Genomic DNA, 19,302 nt, shown 5'->3' on the forward strand with positions numbered 1-19,302 from the left:
GTGCACCAACAAGGAGCCCTGAGCCTTGCAAGATTGGGGTGCTCCAAGCCAGAGACAAACTCGTAAGTTGCTAGAACTACTCTGCCAGTACCCATGGCACTAGGTTCTCAGAGCAACCCCGGCAAAGCTGCCTATAGCCTTAACAGTTTGCCTGTTCTGGGTGAAGCGGGCTATGTGGAGGAGACCATGGGGCAGCTGTCAAACACCTGCCTCAATGCAGCAATCTAACTGCTGGATGAACTCCCCAGTCCTCCCACCACCCCCACCCTCAATCTGGGGCCACCCTCCCTGTGGGAATCATAGGGACAGCTCACCTGCATGCATGGTGTTTTTAAGCAGAAGTGGGCCCCTGGGAGGAGATGCAGAAGGAAATCAAGTCAGGGAAGAGTGCCTTTATCAACACTTACTGCACAGTCCACAGGCCAGGCATGCACATCTGTTAACAAGCTCCCCACTACACACACACACACACACACAGAGTAAGTTAAATATTTATACATAAGTGAAGGTCAAAGAGAGGAAGGCCACTCACCCCACTGGCCCTCCAGGCAACCAGCACCATCTCTAAGCCATCCCCTGGTAAACCCCTCCATGGCTTCCCATTATCTTTAGGATAGAGTCCTCCAGTTGTTAGCAGACCCAAAAGGCCCTTCTGTATCTGGTCCCAGGCCCCTTTTCACCCTTTTTGCCCCTCCATATGTCCCTTTCCTTTTCCATTCCACCCTTGCAGGGTTCCTTTGACTTCCTCCAACGAGGAAGGCTCTCCCAGTTAGGTCTGGGTCTTCCATAGGCTGGGCATCCATCTCCACTCCCCTTCCCCAGCTAATGCCTGCTGCTTCACCCTTTCAGGTTTCAGCTCAAATGCTAAGAGCCTTCCAGATCCCCTAGACAGGTGGGGGCCACCTGAAAGTTCTCAGGCCACCTTGTTCCTTCCCATCTCTTGGCTCACAGTATCTGGCTTCCCCACTAGCCGATGAGGTCCACTGATGCAGAAACTGCATCTGCCTTGTTCTCTGCCAATTTCTAATGTCTAGTATAGCACCTGACACCAGTAAATGTCCAATGCCTGTTTGTGTTATTTCATTATTTTTCTCTCTTCTTTGTTTGTAGTTTTTGTTTTGTTTTTAATTTCTTTTGGCAAGGGGTGAGGACAGAACCACACAGTGGTGGTGGGGGAAGGGCCAGGGAGACGAGACAGCTGGGGAAGAGAAAAAAAAAATGCAAGAAACAGGGAGTGCAACTGGGTGCAGGGGCTCACGCCTGTAATCCCAGGACTTTGGAAGGCCGAGGCGGGAGGATTGTTTGAGTCCAGGAGTTTGAGACCAGCCTGGACAACATAATGAGACTCTGTCTCTACAAAAAAATATACAAAAGTTAACCGGGTGTGGTGGCAGGTGCCTGCCGTCTCAGCTACTCAGGAGGCTGAGGTGGGAGGATCACTTGAGCCCAGGAGGTTGAGGCTACAATGAGCTGTGATCGCACCACTGCATTCCAGCCTGAGTGACAAAGTGACACCTTGACTCAAAAAAAAAGCGGGATGGCGATGAACGTGCATAGGGAGAAATACTAAACAGTGGTAAGGAAAGTAGGGAGACAAGAGAGGAACAAGGAAGGAAGGGAGGAGAGAGAAACGCAAGAGGAAAGAGAAGAAGGAAGAAAGGAGAGGTAAGAGAAGACAAGGGAGGGATAAGGGAGAAGACAAGAGGCAGTAAAGAGGAGAGGGAAGAGGAAGGCCAAAGAGAGGGAGAGGAGGAAATAAGAGAAGGACAATGGGTGGTGAGGGGGACTCTTCTTCATTTGATGATGTATTCTTTCACTAACTCATTTCATCATTTCTTCATTTATCATCCATTCATGTGCTAACTCGTTCAGTGAATCATTTACTCACTCCACAAATTTTGCTGTGTATCTTTATAGCGTGGCTTTGGAAAGACCATAGATTTGTATTTATGTAGTCCTGAGTTTAAAGCCCAGCTCAACCTCTGCTAGTTTGGGTGACCTTGGGCAAGAGACTTTTCCCCTCTGGTCCTTGTCCTCCCCATCTGGAAAGCCTTCCACAGGGGTGATTGTAGTTACCGTGCCTGGCATGGAGTACATGGCCCACCAAAGCCCTTACCAAAATGGTAGCTACTTGTTTTAGTCCTCTCTGCCAGACACTGTGGACAGAGAGGAATAAGGCACTCAGAACCCTGTGGAAGTTGCCTTCATTCCAAGCAAGCAGTTCCTGCACAGCTTTGCATCTGCCTTGGAAGCAAGAAATGCTCACGTACCATCAGCATCAGAGGCAATTTTACCCTGAATGTAAACTCTGATTGTTCCTTGATTTCACAGTCCCTTTCCAAAGCCCTGTACTTAATTTCATGTCCATAATTTTGTCTCTTTTTACTTGAGGAGCATGAATCTTCCCTTAATGATCTCTCCCGCCCATATGTAAACGTGCCACATGCACACACATGGACCATAGTTACCAAAGGGAGGCATTTTTTAACCTGGAAAATATGGCTATTACAGCCTACGAGGCAGTGAGTAAGATCTTCAAAGACCTAACTTGTGGCCGGGCGCGGTGGCTCAAGCCTGTAATCCCAGCACTTTGGGAGGCCCAGACGGGCGGATCACGAGGTCAGGAGATCGAGACCATCCTGGCTAACACGGTGAAACCCCGTCTCTACTAAAAAAATACAAAAAACTAGCCGGGCGAGGTGGCGGGCGCCCGTAATCCCAGCTACTCGGGAGGCTGAGGCAGGAGAATGGCGTAAACCCAGGAGGCGGAGCTGGCAGTGAGCTGAGATCCGGCCACTGCACTCCAGCCTGGGCGACAGAGCGAGACTCCGTCTCAAAAAAAAAAAAAAAAAAAAGACCTAACTTGTTTGGGCTGAGGAAAAAAGACTTCATCTCTACCCCAGCAACCCAGCAGATGCACAATACCAGGTCGCTGGGCAGAAGGCCACAGACCTCAACCCCAGCCGCCCTGCCCTCAATCCTCCTCCTCCCTCCTGCAACAGACAGGCAAGGCTTCAGAGCTGCCTGGCAGTGACTGGGGTAGCCCATGGCTTGCCCTCTACCAAACGGACACTGTGCATTAGGAGGAGCCATGGCTGTTGAGGGGCTTGGATGGGATCTACAGGAGCTAAAGGAGCTCACTACTTCCTGCTGACAGCCACAAACTGCCTATTGGCCTTTGCCCTACAATCCTGGGGCCCCAAATGGAAAGGGCAGAGCACAGCCATAAAACAGCTAGTGTTGTCTAAGACAGAGAGAATCATTGACCAATTGCCATCCTCCCTTCTCCACCTCAATTAACCCTTTCAGGCCCTGGACAAGGGTTGCTAGAGTCTTCAGGGGTGGAACTATCAATAGATTGTCCAGTTCATCATTGAGAACACACTGTTATCAGATGTAAGGGTCTGGAATGTATTAGGCACTTGTACAAGTACCTATACACACACACACGTGTGCACACACAGAACACCTGAGATTGGGACACCTCAGACCCAGAGCATCCAAAACAGACTCTCCATTTTTCCCCCAAATAGGACTCTTCTATTCTCCCCCATTGCAAGGACCTGGCACCATCTATCATCCAAGCCTTCGGAAACAACATCCTCCTTGAGTGCTCTCTTTCTCACTTGCTGCACCCAATGTTGGCCAAGTTCTGCTCATTCTGGCTCCAGAACAGCTCTGAAATCTCTCCCCATTTCTTCATCACCACTACCAGACCCTATTCCAGTTCCCATTGTTTTGGGGCTGGATCTTGGAATTGCTTACTCAACAGGGGTCCCTGTATCTAGGCCAACTTCCAACAAACCATTTTCCAAAGTAAGCCATAGAGATCTTCCTTTAAAACTGAATGCATGGCTCAAGCCTGTAATCCCAGCACTGTGGGAGGCCGAGATGGGCGGATCACGAGGTCAGGAGATCGAGACCATCCTGGCTAACACGGTGAAACCCCGTCTCTACTAAAAAATACAAAAAACTAGCCGGGCGAGGTGGCGGGCGCCTGTAGTCCCAGCTACTCGGGAGGCTGAGGCAGGAGAATGGCAGAGAAGTTCGGGAGGCGGAGCTTGCAGTGAGCTGAGATCCGGCCACTGCACTCCAGCCCGGGCGACAGAGCAAGACTCCGTCTCAAAAAAAAAAAAAAAAAAAAAACTGAATGCAGACCAGGCACGGTGGCTCACACCTGTAATCCCAGCACTCTGGGAGGCCGAGCTGGGTGGATCACCTGAGGTCAGGGGTTCGAGACTAGCCTGGCCAACATGGCGAAATCCTGTCTTTACTAAAATACAAAAAATTAGCCAGGCATGGCAGCACACATCTGTAATCCCAGCTACTTGGGAGGCTAAGGGAGGAGAGTTGCTTGAAGCTGGGAGGCGGAGGTTGCAGTGAGCCGAGATTGTGCCATTGCACTCCAGTCTGGGCAACAGGAGCGAAATTCCATCTCAAATAAATAAATAAATAAATAAATAAAATTGCATGCAACAGTGTGTGGTACTGACATAAGGATAAATATATAGACTAACGGGATAGAATTGCAAGTCCAGAAATAAATCCATGCATATATGGTCAAATGATTTTTGACAAGGGTGATAACTCCTCCCTTAATAGGGAAAAGAATAGTCTCTTCAGTAGGCAGCTCATGTCTATAATCTCAGCACTTTTGGAGGCCAAAGTGGGAAGATCACTTGAGCCCAGGAGTTCAAGACCAGCCTGGACCAGCCTGGGCAACATAATGAGACTCTATCTCAAAAACAATAATAATAAAATAATTAAATAGATTATATATTTAAAAAGAATAGTCTTTTCAACAAATGGCAGTGGAACAGCTGGATATTGACATGCAAAAGAATAAAGCTGAACTCCTAACCCACATTCTCTTTTTTTTTTTTTGAGATGGAGTCTTACCCTGTCACCCAGGCTGGAGTGCAATGGCGCAATCTCGGCTCCCTGCAAACTCCGCCTCCCAGGTTCAAGCGATTCTCCTGCCTCAGCCTCTCAAGTAACTGGGCCTACAGGGGCCTACCACCAAACCCAGCTAATTGTTTTTTTTTTTAATACAGGGTTTCGCCCTTGTTGCCCAGGCTGGAGTGCAACGGCACAATCTCGGCTCCCTGCAACCTCCGCCTCCCAGGTTCAAGTGATTCTCCTGTCTCAGCCTCCTGAGTAGCTGGGATTATAGGTGCATGCCACCAGGCCTGGCTAATTTTTGTATTTTTAGAAGCGACGGGGTTTCATCATATTGGTCAGGTTGGTCTCGAACTCCTGACCTCAGGTGATCCACCCGCCTTGGCCTGCCAAGGTGCTGGGATTACAGGCATGAACCACCATGCCTGGCCTTTTTTTTTAAGTAGAGACGGGGTTTCACCATGTTGACCAAGCTGATCTCAAACTCCTGACCTCAAGTGATCCTCCTGCCTCAGCCTCCACAAAGTGCTGGGATTACAGGCAAGAGCCACTGCACCTAGCCTCCTATCCCACATTCTATACAAAAATTAACTCAAAATGCATTAAAGACCTACATAGAAGAGCTAAAACTATAAAACTCTTGGAAGAACACATAGGAGTAAACCTTCATGATCTTGGATTTGGCAATGGTTTCTTAGACATGACACCAAAAGCAAAAGCAACAAAAGAAAAATATAGATAAATTGGACATCAGCAATATTTAAAACTTTTTTGCTTCAAAAGACACTGCTAGCCGGGTGCTAGGGCTTATGAGAGCCAAAGGTGGAAACAGCCCAAATAGCCACATACTGATTAATGGATAAACAATATATGGTATGTCCATACAGTGGATTATTCAGCCACTAAAAAGAACGAAGTACTCATGCATGCTAAACATGGATAAACTTTGAAAACATTATGCTAGGTGAAAGTAGCTGATCACAAAAGACCACATATTATAGACTCCACTTATCTAAAATATCCAGAATAGTCAAATCTACAGAGACAGTAGATTAAAGCAGGACAGAGAGAGGTTGCCAGGGGAAGGGGAAAGCAGGTAATGGGAAGCGACTGTTTAATGGGTATAGGGTTTCCTTCTGGACCAGAACAATGTCTGATAGTAATGATGGTTGTGCAACCTTATGAACACACTAATTGCCACTAATGGTCAGCTTTATGGTGGGTGCATTATACCACAATGGTTTTTTAATGCATGTAATGGACAGGTTGTCAATTCACTTTTCTCTGTTCTTCCCTTCTAAAAATAACTAAATACTCTGGAAACAGTTCAACAGATAACCATAAAAGGACTCTGACGGCTGGAAAGAAGGCAGTGACTGACTAGGCATCTCAGGACTTGAAGGCTGACACTATGGGGAGTTCCCTGGAGCTTTTGTTTTATCACTCACATAACCCGAAGAAGCCTGCCACACAGATCTACTGACAGCATAAACACATACTCAAAAGTAGAAGAAAAACCTGCTCTCTCCAGCCAAAAGACCAGGAAAGAAGAAGCCCAACAGAGAGGGTCTCCCAGTAGGGAGCCTCAATCCCTTCTCCATACCTGGAGCAGTGACAGACCAATCCAACCCGCAGTGACAATGTCAGCAGAACCCTGGATCTCTGGGCCCTCCACCCAGTATCAGACATTTTACCAGACCCGACATCTTCTGGCCTCCCCCACCTGCTCCAGTGATAACAAGTGGCCCAGGGAAGTGCCTTCTACCTCTGCAGACAGCACCAGCAGGAATAAACAGGAGCCCCAGCACTACCATAAAAATGAAGCAAACGAGGACTCGTAAATATCACTGGAGACCAGGCCTGTGCCAGGACTGTCAGAGTACGGAACAGTGCCAAGAACTTCTCTACTTTAAAATAGCTTTTGGCTGCATGCGGTGACTCATGCCTGTATCCCAGCACTTTGGGAAGCAGAGGCAGGTGGATCATTTGAGCTTGGGAGGTCAAGACCAGCCTGGGCAACACAGCAAAACCCCATCCCTACAGAAAATACAAAAATTATCCAGGTGCGGTGGTGTGCGCCTGGAGTCCCAGCTTACTTGGGAGGCTGAGGCAGGAGAATTGCTTGAGCCCAGGAGGCAAAGCTGCAGTGAGCCAAGATTTTGCTGTTGCACTCCAGCCTGGGCAACAGAGAGAGAACTTGTCTCAAAAAAAGAAAAGAGAAGAGTAGAGAAGAGAAGAGAAGAGAAGAGAAGAGAAGAGAAGAGAAGAGAAAAGAAAAGAAAAGAAAAAAGAAAAATCACTGGAGCTACAGTCCACAAAAGTAGGCCAGAACCTACAAGCTAAACCTTAACACGGTGACTCACACCTGTAATCCCAGCACTTTGGGAAGCCAAGGCAGGCAGACCGCTTGAGGTCAGGAGTTCAAGACAAGCCTGGCCAACATGGTGAAACCCTGTCTCTACTAAAAATGCAAAAAATTAGCTGGACATGGTGGTGCATACCTGTAATCCCGGCTACTCAGGAGGCTGAGGCAGGAGAATCACTTGAACCTGGGAGGTGGAGGTTGCAGTGAGCCAAGATTGCACCACTACCACTGCACTCCAGTTTGGGTGACAGAGCAAGACTTTGTCTCAGAAAAAAGAAAAAAAAAAATTATTGTAATACCTGAGATGTCAAAGATGCAGTAAAAATCACTCATACCAAAAACTAGGAAAATCTCATCTTAAGACAACCAACCAACATTAACACTGAGATGAATCAGATGTTGGAATTTTTGACAAGGATTTCAAAGCAGTCATCGTAAAAATGCTTTGGCTGGGCATGGTGGCTCACGCCCGTAATCTCAACACTTTGGGAGCCTGAAGCAGGCAGATATTTTGAAGCCAGGAGTTCAAGACCAGCTTGGCCAACAGGGTGAAACCCCGTCTCTACTAAAAATTTTAAAATTAGCCAGGTATGGTGACAGGTGCCTGTAGTCCCAGCTACTAGGGAGGCTGAGGCATGAGAATTGCTTGAATCTGGGAGGCAAAGGTTGCATTGAGCTGAGATTGCACCACCGTACTCCAGCCACCAGCCTGGGTGACAGAGTGTGACTCCATCTCAGAAAAAAGAAAGTTATTTGGCTGGACATGGTGGCTGATGCCTATAATCCCAGCACTTTGGGAGGCCAAGGATCACTTGAGCCCAGGAGTTCTAGACCAGCCTGGGCAACATAGTGGGACCTCATCTCTATTTTTTTTTTTAACATTAAAAGATAAAAGAAGAAAGAAAAATAGGCTAGGCGCAGTGGCTCATGCATGTAATCCCAGCACTTTGGGAGGCTGAGTCAGGCAGATCACCTGAGGTTAGGAGCTTGAGACCAGCCTGGCCAGCATGGTGAAACCCCATCTCTACTAAAAATACAAAAATTATCCAGGTATGGTGGGGCACCTGTAATCCCAGCTACTCAGGAGGCTGAGGCTGGAGAATCGCTTGAACTCAGGAGGCAGAGGGTGCAGAAAGCCAAAATCATGCACTCCAGACTTGGTGACAGAGCAAGACAAGAAGAAAAGGAAGGAAAGAAAAAGAAAAGAAAGAAAGAAAAGAAAGAAAGAAAGAAAGAAAGAAAGAAGAAAGGAGGGAGGGAGGGAGGGAGGGAAGGAAAGAAGGGAAAGAAGAGAAAGAAAAGGAAAGAAAGAAAAAGAAAGAGAAAGAAAGAGAAGGAGAGAAGGAAAGAGAGAGAGAAAGAAAGAGAGCGGGAGGGAGGGAAGAGAGGGGGGAAGGAAGGAAGGAAGGAAGGAAGGAAGGAAGGAAGGAAGGAAGGAAGATCTAAACAACAAAGAGAAAATAGATCTCCCTCCCACAAAAAAAACCACAGAACCTCAGGAACAATAAGAAAATACTGTTTATATCATCAGAGTTCCAGAAGGAGAAAAGAAAGAATGCTGAAAAAGCATTACAAGCAAGTCATGGCTGAAAACTCCCCAAATTTAGTGAAAAACATAAATATACAGATTCAGAAAACTGCTGAAACTTCAAATGGGATAAATCTAAAGGAATCCATGCCAAAACACATCATGGTTAAACTTCTGAAAAATAAAGACTTTAAAAATATATACATTAAAAGCAACTTGAGAGCCTTACTTATAGGGAAACACCAATTTGAATGACAGCAGATTTCTCATCTGAAACTATGGAGGCCAAAAGGAAGTGGCACACATTTTTCAAGAGTTGAAAGAAAAGAACTCTCAACCACAATTCTATTTTAGGCAAAATTATCCTTGAGTAATCAAACGGAAATAAAGACATTCTCAGATGAAATAAAAATGCATGTAAGTCTAACTAAGACATTCCCCTCTTGTAACCCCTCTGTGATTTCTTGTAGGTTCTCAAATGGTGGGGTGTGAGTGTAGCTTATATTTTTAAAAAGATAGATTCCCAAGCCTCACTCTCAGAGACTCTGCTTTGTAGTTCTGAAGGGATCCAGGAATCACCCTTTCATCAAGCTTTCCCCTACCCCGCCTCTCCTAAGTGACTTTTGCATGACTGGTGGACAGGCCAGGAGTGAAGACACCCTAATCTGAAGTCTGATATCTGTGTTTCTTCTGTCAGAATCCTCAGCCCACAGGCCTAGCCCCTCCATCTCTCCAGCTACATTCATTCCCTTCCCTGGCCTTGCACCACATGTTTGAACCACTCTCAACTTCTCCCAGGATCCTCAATGTTTTGGCCTCCATCTTGCCTTGGGACCTTTGCAAATACTCTTTCCTCTTCCTATAAACTTCTCCAAGACTACTCACCTAAACTTCAATTGCTCCCTCTAGCTAACATCTAGTCTAGACACCAGCTTAGATTAGATGTCCCTTCCTCCAGGAAGTCTTCCTGGAATCCCCAAATGTGAGTGAGGCACCCTCCTCATGTGATCACTCTGTATCAGAGGATCAGTCTGTTTACTTATATGCGTCTACTCTGAAAATGAGTTTGGTGAGTGTCTGGCTATCTTGTTACCCCTATTTTCCCAGCACATAGCACGTGGCACACAGGGAAGGTTCAGAAAACATTCAGGGAGTGAGGGAAGGATGAATGAATGAATGAATGAATGACAACTCTTCAAGAGAGATATCATTATCTCATTTGCTGGCATGTTAATTCAGACTGTGCAGGGATCTAAAATCATTTCTGGCCAGGCAAAATGGCTCACACCTGTAATCCCAGCATTTTGGGAAGCTGAGGCAAGAGGATTGCTTAAGCTCAGGAGTTCAAGGCCAGCCTGAACAATGTGGCAAAATCCCGTCACTACAAAAAATACAAAAATTAGCCAGGCATGGTGTGTGCACCTGTAGTCCCAGCTACTCGGGAGGCTGAGGTGGGAGGGTCACTTGAGCCAGGGAGGTTGAGGCTACAGTGAGCTGTGTTCATGTCACTGCACTACAGTCTGGGTGACAAAGAGAGACTCTGTCTCAAAAAATAAAATAAATTGATTTCTACTAAGTCCCAAGCAAGTGGTAGAGGCTGGATTCAAACCCAGGTTCCTTCAACCCACAGTTTTCCCTATAATACCACAGAGATTCCCAAGACGTGAATCACTCAGTGGAACCGTGTCTTCCTGTTTCTTATTCCCCATTCCCTCTGCCACTTTTAGGTCCCTATCCTAAAGGACAAGTTCAGTGAAAACAAGGCAACTTTCCTGATACCCAGCTATAATGCCAAAATCCAAGGCTTTGGAGTCAGGCAGACCTGAATTCAAAACCTTCTCTCTCACCAGCTGTGTGAACCTGGACAGATGCCCTCACCACTCTAAGCCTCTATCTTAATATTCCAGGTGGGATAGCCCACATAAAGTGATGATCACAGGACCTGGCCCACAGAAAGCCCTCAATAAATGTTCATCCCCACCATCCCTTCCTCCTTCTGGGTGAGGGCAGGCTGGTGAGGCTTGGAAAAAAGACAAAGTTTGGTTTCCAGGCTCCAAGCCTCTTCTTTCCCCAGATCTATGGCATTCCCTCCCTGCATCTTTTCACTCTCTTCCCCTCCCCTCCCCCCAACTCCCAGCCACTACACTGTCAGGACCTGAGAGCCTAAACTTTCTCTGTGAGCCTTGAGCTGCTCTTGTAGAGTTCAATGTGTTACCTCCACCTGGAGCATCCACATGGTAACAGAAAATTCAGCTCTAAGCCAAAGGTATGAAGTTCTAACTGTGGAAATACAACCAGAGCAGGGGGCTTTTACCCAGTGGGGGAAGGTGGTAAGTCCCTTGCGGAGGCTGTGGAGGCTGCCGCCACCCCTAGGGCTTTCCTAGAGCCGCCCCTCAGCTTACCTAGGCTTCCCCAGCCCAGGCCAGTGCTATGGGCTTTATGACGTCACCATGACCCAGAAGTCCCTCAGCCAATGAGACCCCTGCTGCCACCTATACAGCTGGGAGAAGGGATGGGGTCCTTTCAAAGAACAACCTGCCCTGAGACCCTCTTCAGCCTCCCAGAAAGGACCTCACTGCTAATAAACACCGAGTTTCTCATCCAGAATTCAAGTCTTCCCACAAAAGCCCCTTGCCCTATGACCTTGGACCTCTGTTTATTTCAGGGTGACAAGGGCTTTGAAATCAGGTGGCCTGTGACGAGGCAACTGAGACCCATAGTAAGAAAATATTGGCCCAAGGTCAGGAGCTGGGATGCCTGCCTGTCCTTGTGCACCCAAATCCTTGATCTTTTTCCTACCCCACCCTGGCTCCTGTTCCATGTGCCGATAAGAGTGTGTGGAGCAGGGCAGGAATGAGGGCAGGGCGGGCCGGGGCATAGCAGTGTCACCTAGCTCTTTTGATAAGAAAAGCAGGACTCTACGGCTATCTTTCTAAAGAAAATCTTTTTAATGATAAGCAATAGCTCAGCTAATTTACTAATAGAAACTTCACTGGGCACCATTTACAAAATGATAACGGAGTCTTCCTGTCTTCCTGTTCCCCCAGGTCAGGATGTCCTTAGATACACTGCATAACCTGTTCTCAGACAAGCTACCTAGAAGTCAGCTTCATCAGACTCACTCCCCACACTTGACTGCGACTTCTCATTAGCGAGCAGCTGATGGGCTCTCCTGAATTCCCTCCAGTCCACCTTGGATCTCACCTTTTCTGCTCTTCTCCTCTGCTGTCCACATCTGAACAGGAGGATTCCTGTACCCCCAGTTTCCTTCTGCTGCTTCAGAGGCCTTGTGTCACCGAGGATTCCTCCTCCACTTGCACCTTCCCCAGCAAAAATCCTTCCTTTGGCTGGGTGCAGTGGCTCATGCCGATAATTTCAGCAATTTGGGAGGCTGAGGCAGGAGGATCACCCAAGCCCAGGAGTTCAAGACCAGCCTGGGCAACATAGTGAGACTTCATCTCTAGTAAAAATAAAAATTTTTTAAAAATCAACCAGGTATGGTGGCATGCGCCTGTAGTCCCAGCTACTTAGCAGGCTGAGGTGGGGGAAATCACCAGCGCCTGAGAGATCGAGGCTACTGTGAGTCATGATGGTGCCACTGCACTACAGCCTGGGCAACAGAGCAAAACCCTATTTAAAAAAAAAACAAACAAATTCTTCCCTCAAACTTGCTTCTTCCTCCAGCGTCCCCTCCCTCGCTCTTTAGCTCCAGTGACAAGCCTCTCCCAAGGATCATTTTTGACTCCTCCCTCTTCTTCCCTGGCCTCCTGCATGTAAACTCCCAAGTCCTTCCAATATATATATATTTTTTTCTAGATGGAGTCTCGCTCTGTTGCCCAGGCTGGAGTACAATGGCGCCATCTTGGCTCACTGCAAGCTCCGCCTCCTGGGTTCATGCCATTCTCCTGCCTCAGCCTCCCGAGTAGCTGGGACTACAGGAGCCCACCACCACGCCCGGCTAATTTTTTTGTATTTTTTTTAGCAGAGACGGGTTTTCACTGTGTTAGCTAGGATGGTCTTGATCTCCTGACTTCTTGATCTGCCCGCCTCGGCCTCCCAAAGTGCTGGGATTACAGGCGTAAGCCACTGCACCCAGCCAGTCCTTCCAATTTTACCTCCAAATCCGCTCTTTGCCTCCAACCTCACACCCTCCATCCTAGCTCAGGTCTTCGTCATTGAAAGCCCAGATTCTGGCCAGTCCTGTAAATAATGTCCCATGGGGCAGGTGTTCCCCTCTCCCAGCCACCCACATTAGGCAGAGAGGCAGCTTCCCTGACAATTCATTTCCCTTCTTAACACCTTCAGTGTCCTCCACTGCTGCCAGGGTCACGTCCAGCTCCTTAGTCTGGCATTGAGGCCTCTTCACAGTCTGCCCTGCCTGCCTATCCCTCTTGTCTCTGTTCCCTTTTGATTTTTAGGTTTGTACTGAAGCAAAAAATTGCATATGTCATGTCTATTTTCATGAATTTTCACCGAGTGAGCACACCCATGAAACCAGCACCCAGATCCAGAAATAGAACGTTACCAGGACCCCAGAAATCCTCCTCATGTCCCCCTTCCCATCACTATCCTCCTCCTCGTCAGGGGAACCACTATCCTGACTTTTAATATGGTTTGCCTGTTTTCATACTTCATATAAATGGAATTATACAACACAAACTATTTTCTTCTGACTTCCTTGGTTCAATATTATGTTTGTGAGATTTTAAATATATTTTGCACCCAGTAGCTATTTCTTCTTTTCTTGTAAGTGTCGGTTTCCTTTTAGGTTCTCCCTGTTTTCGCTCTTTCCAGAGTCTTCAGGAGGTTTTTTTGTTTGCTTGTTTGTTTGTTTTGTTCAGAGCTCATAATTTTTACCAGTATGAAAATTGATCTGTTAGGAGCTATTCTGCCATTAATACAAGCAGAACGTCTCCTTTTTCGTTTTGTTTTTCTCTTTTCTCACTTTGTTTTGGATTATTAAATTTGCCTTTCTTCTCAAACTCCTTTCTTTCCTTTTCCATTTGTTTGGAAATTATATATTACATGTCTATTCTTTTTTATTTCTCTTTTGAGACAGGGTCTCACTCTGTCGCCCAGGTTGGAGTGCAGCCTCAACTCCACCTCCTCCCACCTCAGCCTCCCAAGTAGCTGGGATTATAAGTGCACACCATCATGTCTGCTAATTTTTTAAAATTTTTTTGTAGAGACAAGGTTTCACCATGTTGCACAGGCTGGTCTCAAACTCTTGAGCCCAAGCAATTCTCCCGCCTCAGCCTCCCAAAGTGCTAAAATTACAAGGATGTACCACTGCATCTGGCCTGTATACATCTATTCTTAACATCCAAACTTTAGTTAGCAAAGTCCAAAATTAATTAATACTGCTACCCTCCTTCAAGAAACAAATAAAAAATGGGCTGAGCACAGCAGTTCACACCTGTAATCCCAGCACTTTGGGAGATCCAAGGCAGGAGGATCACTTACCTCCAAAAACAAAAGAAAAACACAGGGACTGGCCAGGCACCGTGGCTCACGCCTGTAATCCCAGCACTTTAGCAGGCCAAGGTGGGCAGATCACTTGAAGTCAGGAGTTTGAGACCAGCCTGGCCAACATGGTGAAACCCTATCTTTACTAAAAATATAAAAAGTAGCTAGGCCTGGTGGCACACACCTGTAATCCCAGCTACTTAGGAGGCTGAGACACAAGAATCGCTTGAACCCGGGAGGCCGAGGTTGCAGTGAGCCAAGATTGCATCACTGTAGCCCACTCCAGCCTGGGCAACAGAGCGAGGCTATCTCAAAAAAAAGAGTTTCTTAGTAGTAAACTCCTTTAGTTTTGTTTGCCAAAAAATTATAATTCTCATTCTCGAAACATTTTTACTGTATGTAGCAGCCTAGAGTGGTATCTTATTTTAGTGCATCAAAGCTAATGTTCCACTGCCTTCTGGCTTCTGTGGATTCTGTCGAGAAGTTAGTCTGCCACCTTTTTGGTGATCAATCTATTCGTGCCCAGCCCGAATCTATTTTTTCTGGCCGCTTCTAAGATCTTTTACTTTGGGCCAGATGCAGCAGCTCATGCCTGTAATCCTAGCGTTTTAAGATGCCATGGTGGGATGATAGCTTGAAACCAGGAGTTCAAGACCAGCCTGGGCAGCATGGAGAGACCCCGATTCTGTTTTAATTTTTTTTAATTTTAATAAAAAATAAATAAGATCTTTTACTTTGGTGTTCTACAATCGTATTATGCCACATATAAGTATGGATTTTTTTTTGTATTTTTCCTATTTGGAATATTGGTATTGATCAGAAATTTTGAAAACTTTTCTAGAAATTTCTTTTTTCCCATTCTTTCTCTGCCCTGTGTAACTCTGATGAGTTACACACTAAGCCTTCCGTCTTTTTTTTTTTTTTTTTTTTTAAGGTAGAGTCTCGCTCTCTCGCCCAGGCTGGAATGCAGTGGCACGATCTCTGCTCACTGCAACCTCTGCCTCCTGGGTTCAACCAATTCTCCTGCCTCAGCCTCCCAAGCGGCTGTGATTACAGGCACCTACCCCTATACCTGGCTAAATTTTGTATTTTTAGTAGAGAGAGATGGAGTTTCGCCATGTTGGCCAGACTGGTCTCAAACTCCTGACCTCAGGTGATCCGCCCTCTTTGGCCTCCCAAAGCGCTGGAATTATAGGTGTGAGCCACCACACCTGGCCTAAAGCTGTTTGTTTGTTTGTTTGTTTTGAGACAGAGTCTCACTCTATTGACCAGGCTGGGGTGCAGTGGCATGATCTCAGCTCACTGTAGCCTCCGCCTCCCATGTTCAAGCAATTCTCGTGCCTCAGCTTCCTGAGTAGCTGAAATCACAGGGTTGTGCCACCAGGCCTGGATAATTTTCATATTTTTAGTAGAGAAGGGGTTTCACCATGTTGGCCAGGCTGGTCTCAAACTCCTAAACTCAAATGATCCACCAGCCTCGGCCTCCCAAAGTTCTGGGATTATAGGTGTGAGCCACCACATCTGGCTTGCTTTTTATTTCTTTAAACATATTAAACAGGCTGGGTGTGATAATTCATGCCTTAATCCCACCCCTTAGTCCCTCCCCTCTGGGGAGGCCTAGGCAGGAGGATGGATTGAGTCCATGAGTTCAAGACCAGCCTGGCAACATAGTGACACCCTATCTCCACACACACAAAAATTAGCCAGGCATGGTGGTGCACAGCTGTAGTCCTAGCTACTTGGGAGGCTGTGGCAGGAGAATCGCTTGAGCCCAGGAGTTCAAGGCTGCAATGAGCCATGATCGCATCATTGCACTCCAGCCTGGATGACAGAGCAAGACACTGTCTCAAAAAAAATCAAAAAACAGGCTGGGCACGGGGTTTCACGCCTATAATCCCAGTCCTTTGGGAGGCTGAGGCAGGTGCATTACGAGGTCAGGAGATTGAGGCCACCCTGGCTAACATGATGAAACTCCATCTCTACTAAAAATACAAAAAATTATTTGGACATGGTGGCATGTGTCTGTAGTCCCAGTTACTCAGGAGGCTGAGGCAGGAGAATTGCTTGAACCTGGGAGGCGGAGGTTGCAATGAGCCGAGATCGCGCCACTGCACTCCAGCCTGGGCAACAGAGCGAGACTCCATCTCAGAAACAAAAAACAAAAAAACCATGTTATTTTGCTTTTGATAATTTTGTATTCTGAACAAAATTGTGGGTCTGATTCTGCTGTTTACATTGTCTCTTGGTTTTCACCCATGGTGCCTTATTTTCTTATGACTTTTGGGATTGTTGACTGGGAACCGCTTATTTTCCCTGAAACTTTGTCACAGAATTCCTTAAGGCCTGGATTTAAGCTATGGTTTTTTGTTTTTTGTTTTTTGTTTTTTTTTTTTTTGAGACAGTCTTGCTCTGTTGCCCAGGCTGGAGTGCAGGGGTGCAATGTTGGCTCATTGCAACCTCTACCTCCTGGGTTCAAGTGATTCTCTTCCCTCAGCCTCCCAAGTAGCTGGGATCACAGGCATGAGCCACCACACCCCGGTAATTTTGTATTTTTAGTAGAGATGGGGTTTTGTCATATTGCCCAGGCTGGTCTCGAATGCCTGACCTTGAGTGATCTGCCCGCCTCGGCCTCCCCAAGTGCTGGGATTACAGGTGTGCGCCACCGCGCCCAGCCTCTATGTTCCTCTGGAGAAAACTTGTTTTTGCTTATAGTAGTTATCTTGGGACACCACCAACATGAAAATACTTTAAATAAAATTCCACCATTTAGAGTGTTGAGACCACCTAAGCAGTACAAATTAGGACCAAATAGCTGTGTGAGGGCCAGCTTGTGGTCATTAATTTTTAAAAGAATTTGTTTTTTCTCCTGCAGCATGACAGTGTCAAAATAGGCAAATGGGTTTCTTTCTTTTTTTTTTTTTTAGAGATGGGGTTTTGCTCTGTTGCCCAGGATAGGTACAGTGGCACCATCCTCCCACCTCCTGGGTAGCTGGGACTATAGGCATGCACCACCACGTCTTGCTAATTTATTTTTTTATTTTGTAGAGACGAGATCCTCCTGCATTGCCCAGGCTGGTCTCGAACTCCTGGGCTCAAGCAGTCCTCCCACCTCAGCCTCCCAAAGTGCTGGGATTACAGGTGTGAGCCACCAGTCCTAAAAATGACAGCTCCATATCTGAAACGTTGGAGTCTCTGAACATGTCACGGTGTGGAAGTGGGGAGAGTATCAGAGTAACCCACATAACACAGCCTGAGGCACACACTTCCCTCGGCCATTTGCTGTTCTGAGCAATGCAGTGTGGGAAGTCCCGTGGCTCTTCGGGGGTGCAGGGATGGGCAGTGCTAAACAGGACAGCCTGGATGCAGAGGCAGTCAGGCCTCCAGGAGCCATTTCTCAACTGCAGCCTCCAGCCACCTCCCAAATGCAAAGCAGAGTGTGGTGCTCCTTGCTTATTCCGTGGGTAAGGGCTCCCCAACCCCTCCAGGTTGAAGCCAAATTCTTCATCAGGGTGACCCAACCCTCCAGGGCTCCCCAGTCTCATCTCTCTCCCCCTCTGCTTCCCCCCATTTCCTACCTGGGCCCTCTCCCACACACACTGCACCCTTTGTCTGGAAGGTCTTCCCTAGCCCCCGTCCCTGATGGTTCTCTGAGTCAGCCAAGCCTCTTCTTTTTTTTTTTTTTGAGACGGAGTCTCACTCTGTCGCCCAGGCTGGAGTGCAGTGGCCGGATCTTGGCTCACTGTAAGCTCCGTCTCCCAGGTTAACGCCATTCTCCTGCCTCAGCCTCCCGAGTAGCTGGGACTACAGGCGCCCGCCACCTCGTCCGGCTAGTTTTTTTGTATTTTTTAGTAGAGACGGGGTTTCACCAGGTTAGCCAGGATGGTCTCAATCTCCTGACCTCGTGATCCGCCCGTCTCGGCCTCCCAAAGTGCTGGGATTACAGGCTTGAGCCACCGCGCTCGGCCAACCAAGCCTCTTCTGAAAGCCTCCTGGCCCACCCAGGAGTTTGGGGTTTCTAACCTATGTTTTCTCCATCCTGCATGTCCCAACCTGGGCCCACTGCCACTTTCCATGTCTGACATCCTTACAGGCTATAAGCCTGCTCTGTGTTTTTGATGTGCACCAACTCTATTAATAAAATGGCTGTTTCACATCTGAAATGCTGGAGCCTCCTGACAGCCCCTGCTTTCTTCTCTCCCACAGTATGCCATGGGAGGGATCTCCAGAGCCTAGCACAGTGCCTGGCACAGAATGTGTGCTCAGTAACTTGTTTAGTGATTTATAACCCAACAAGAAGTATCACAGACAATGGAGGAGTCTTTGCAGCTTGGAGTCGGTTCCAGGGCTGTTCCTCCTGCCAAAAACCAGAGCCAGATGAAGTCTCTTTCCTCCCAGACAGTCTGCAGAGCTCTTTGGAGCCAAGAGAGGTGGCAAAGCTCCGCGCCTGAGAGCTCGGCTCCCCGGCTTCCTTCCCAGGGACGACAAGTGACACACGGCCTGTGGAGTAGGAATGACGGGGCACGGGCATCCCTTTCGGCTGCAAACTGACTCTGGCTCCCTTCTGTGAAAAGGGGGCATAAAAATGTCTTCCTTGGCTGGGTACGGTGGCTCATGCCTGTAATCCCAGCACTTTGGGAGGCTGAGGCACATGGATCATTTGAGCTCAGGAGTTCGAGACCGGCCTAGCCAACATGGTGAAACCTCGTGTCTACTAAAAAATACAAAAGTTAGCTGAGCATGGTTGTGCGTGCCTGTAATCCCAGCTACTTGGAGACTGAGGCAGGAAAATCGCTTGAACCCAGGGGGCAGAGGTCACAGTGAGCCAAGATTGTGCCACTGCACTCCAGCCTGGCCAACAGAGCGAGACTCTGCCAAAAAAAAAAGAATGCCTCCCTCATAAATGTGTCACGAACACTAAATAAGCAGCAGCTCCAAAATGAGGATGGTTTGTGCAGGGGGTGCCCTCATGAACTGTAAGAACTAAGTTCTTGATTTTTCTTTCAAAAACAGATTTGTCCAGCATTGCTGTTAAATATTCTTGCCA

The 19,302-nt window shown here is 47.4% G+C and overlaps 1 protein-coding gene across 13 annotated transcripts in view; it reads right to left on the reverse strand.

Moving 5' to 3' along the window:
- MROH7 (maestro heat like repeat family member 7) overlaps positions 1–19,302 on the reverse strand; it is a 91,888-nt gene that overhangs the window by 59,135 nt on the left and 13,451 nt on the right. For 2 of the 13 annotated variants that reach the window (XM_033226253.1, XM_033226250.1), the window contains exons 1-2: positions 11,008–11,192; positions 315–349 (exon numbers count right to left, since the gene is read on the reverse strand). The exons of 1 other annotated variant lie outside the window; for it this stretch is intronic. In XM_033226253.1, the coding sequence (XP_033082144.1) occupies positions 315–324 (10 nt within the window). In that variant the 5' untranslated portion in view covers positions 325–349; positions 11,008–11,192. Of the gene's footprint in view, positions 1–314; positions 350–532; positions 602–11,007; positions 11,215–19,302 lie in introns of those variants that run through there. 10 more of the 13 variants (XM_033226254.1, XM_033226251.1, XM_033226243.1 and 7 more) reach the window with 8 other exon arrangements.

Source organism: Trachypithecus francoisi, unplaced genomic scaffold (assembly GCF_009764315.1).
Source record: "Trachypithecus francoisi isolate TF-2019V2 unplaced genomic scaffold, Tfra_2.0 Lachesis_group12, whole genome shotgun sequence".
NCBI classification, from domain to species: domain Eukaryota; kingdom Metazoa; phylum Chordata; class Mammalia; order Primates; family Cercopithecidae; genus Trachypithecus; species Trachypithecus francoisi.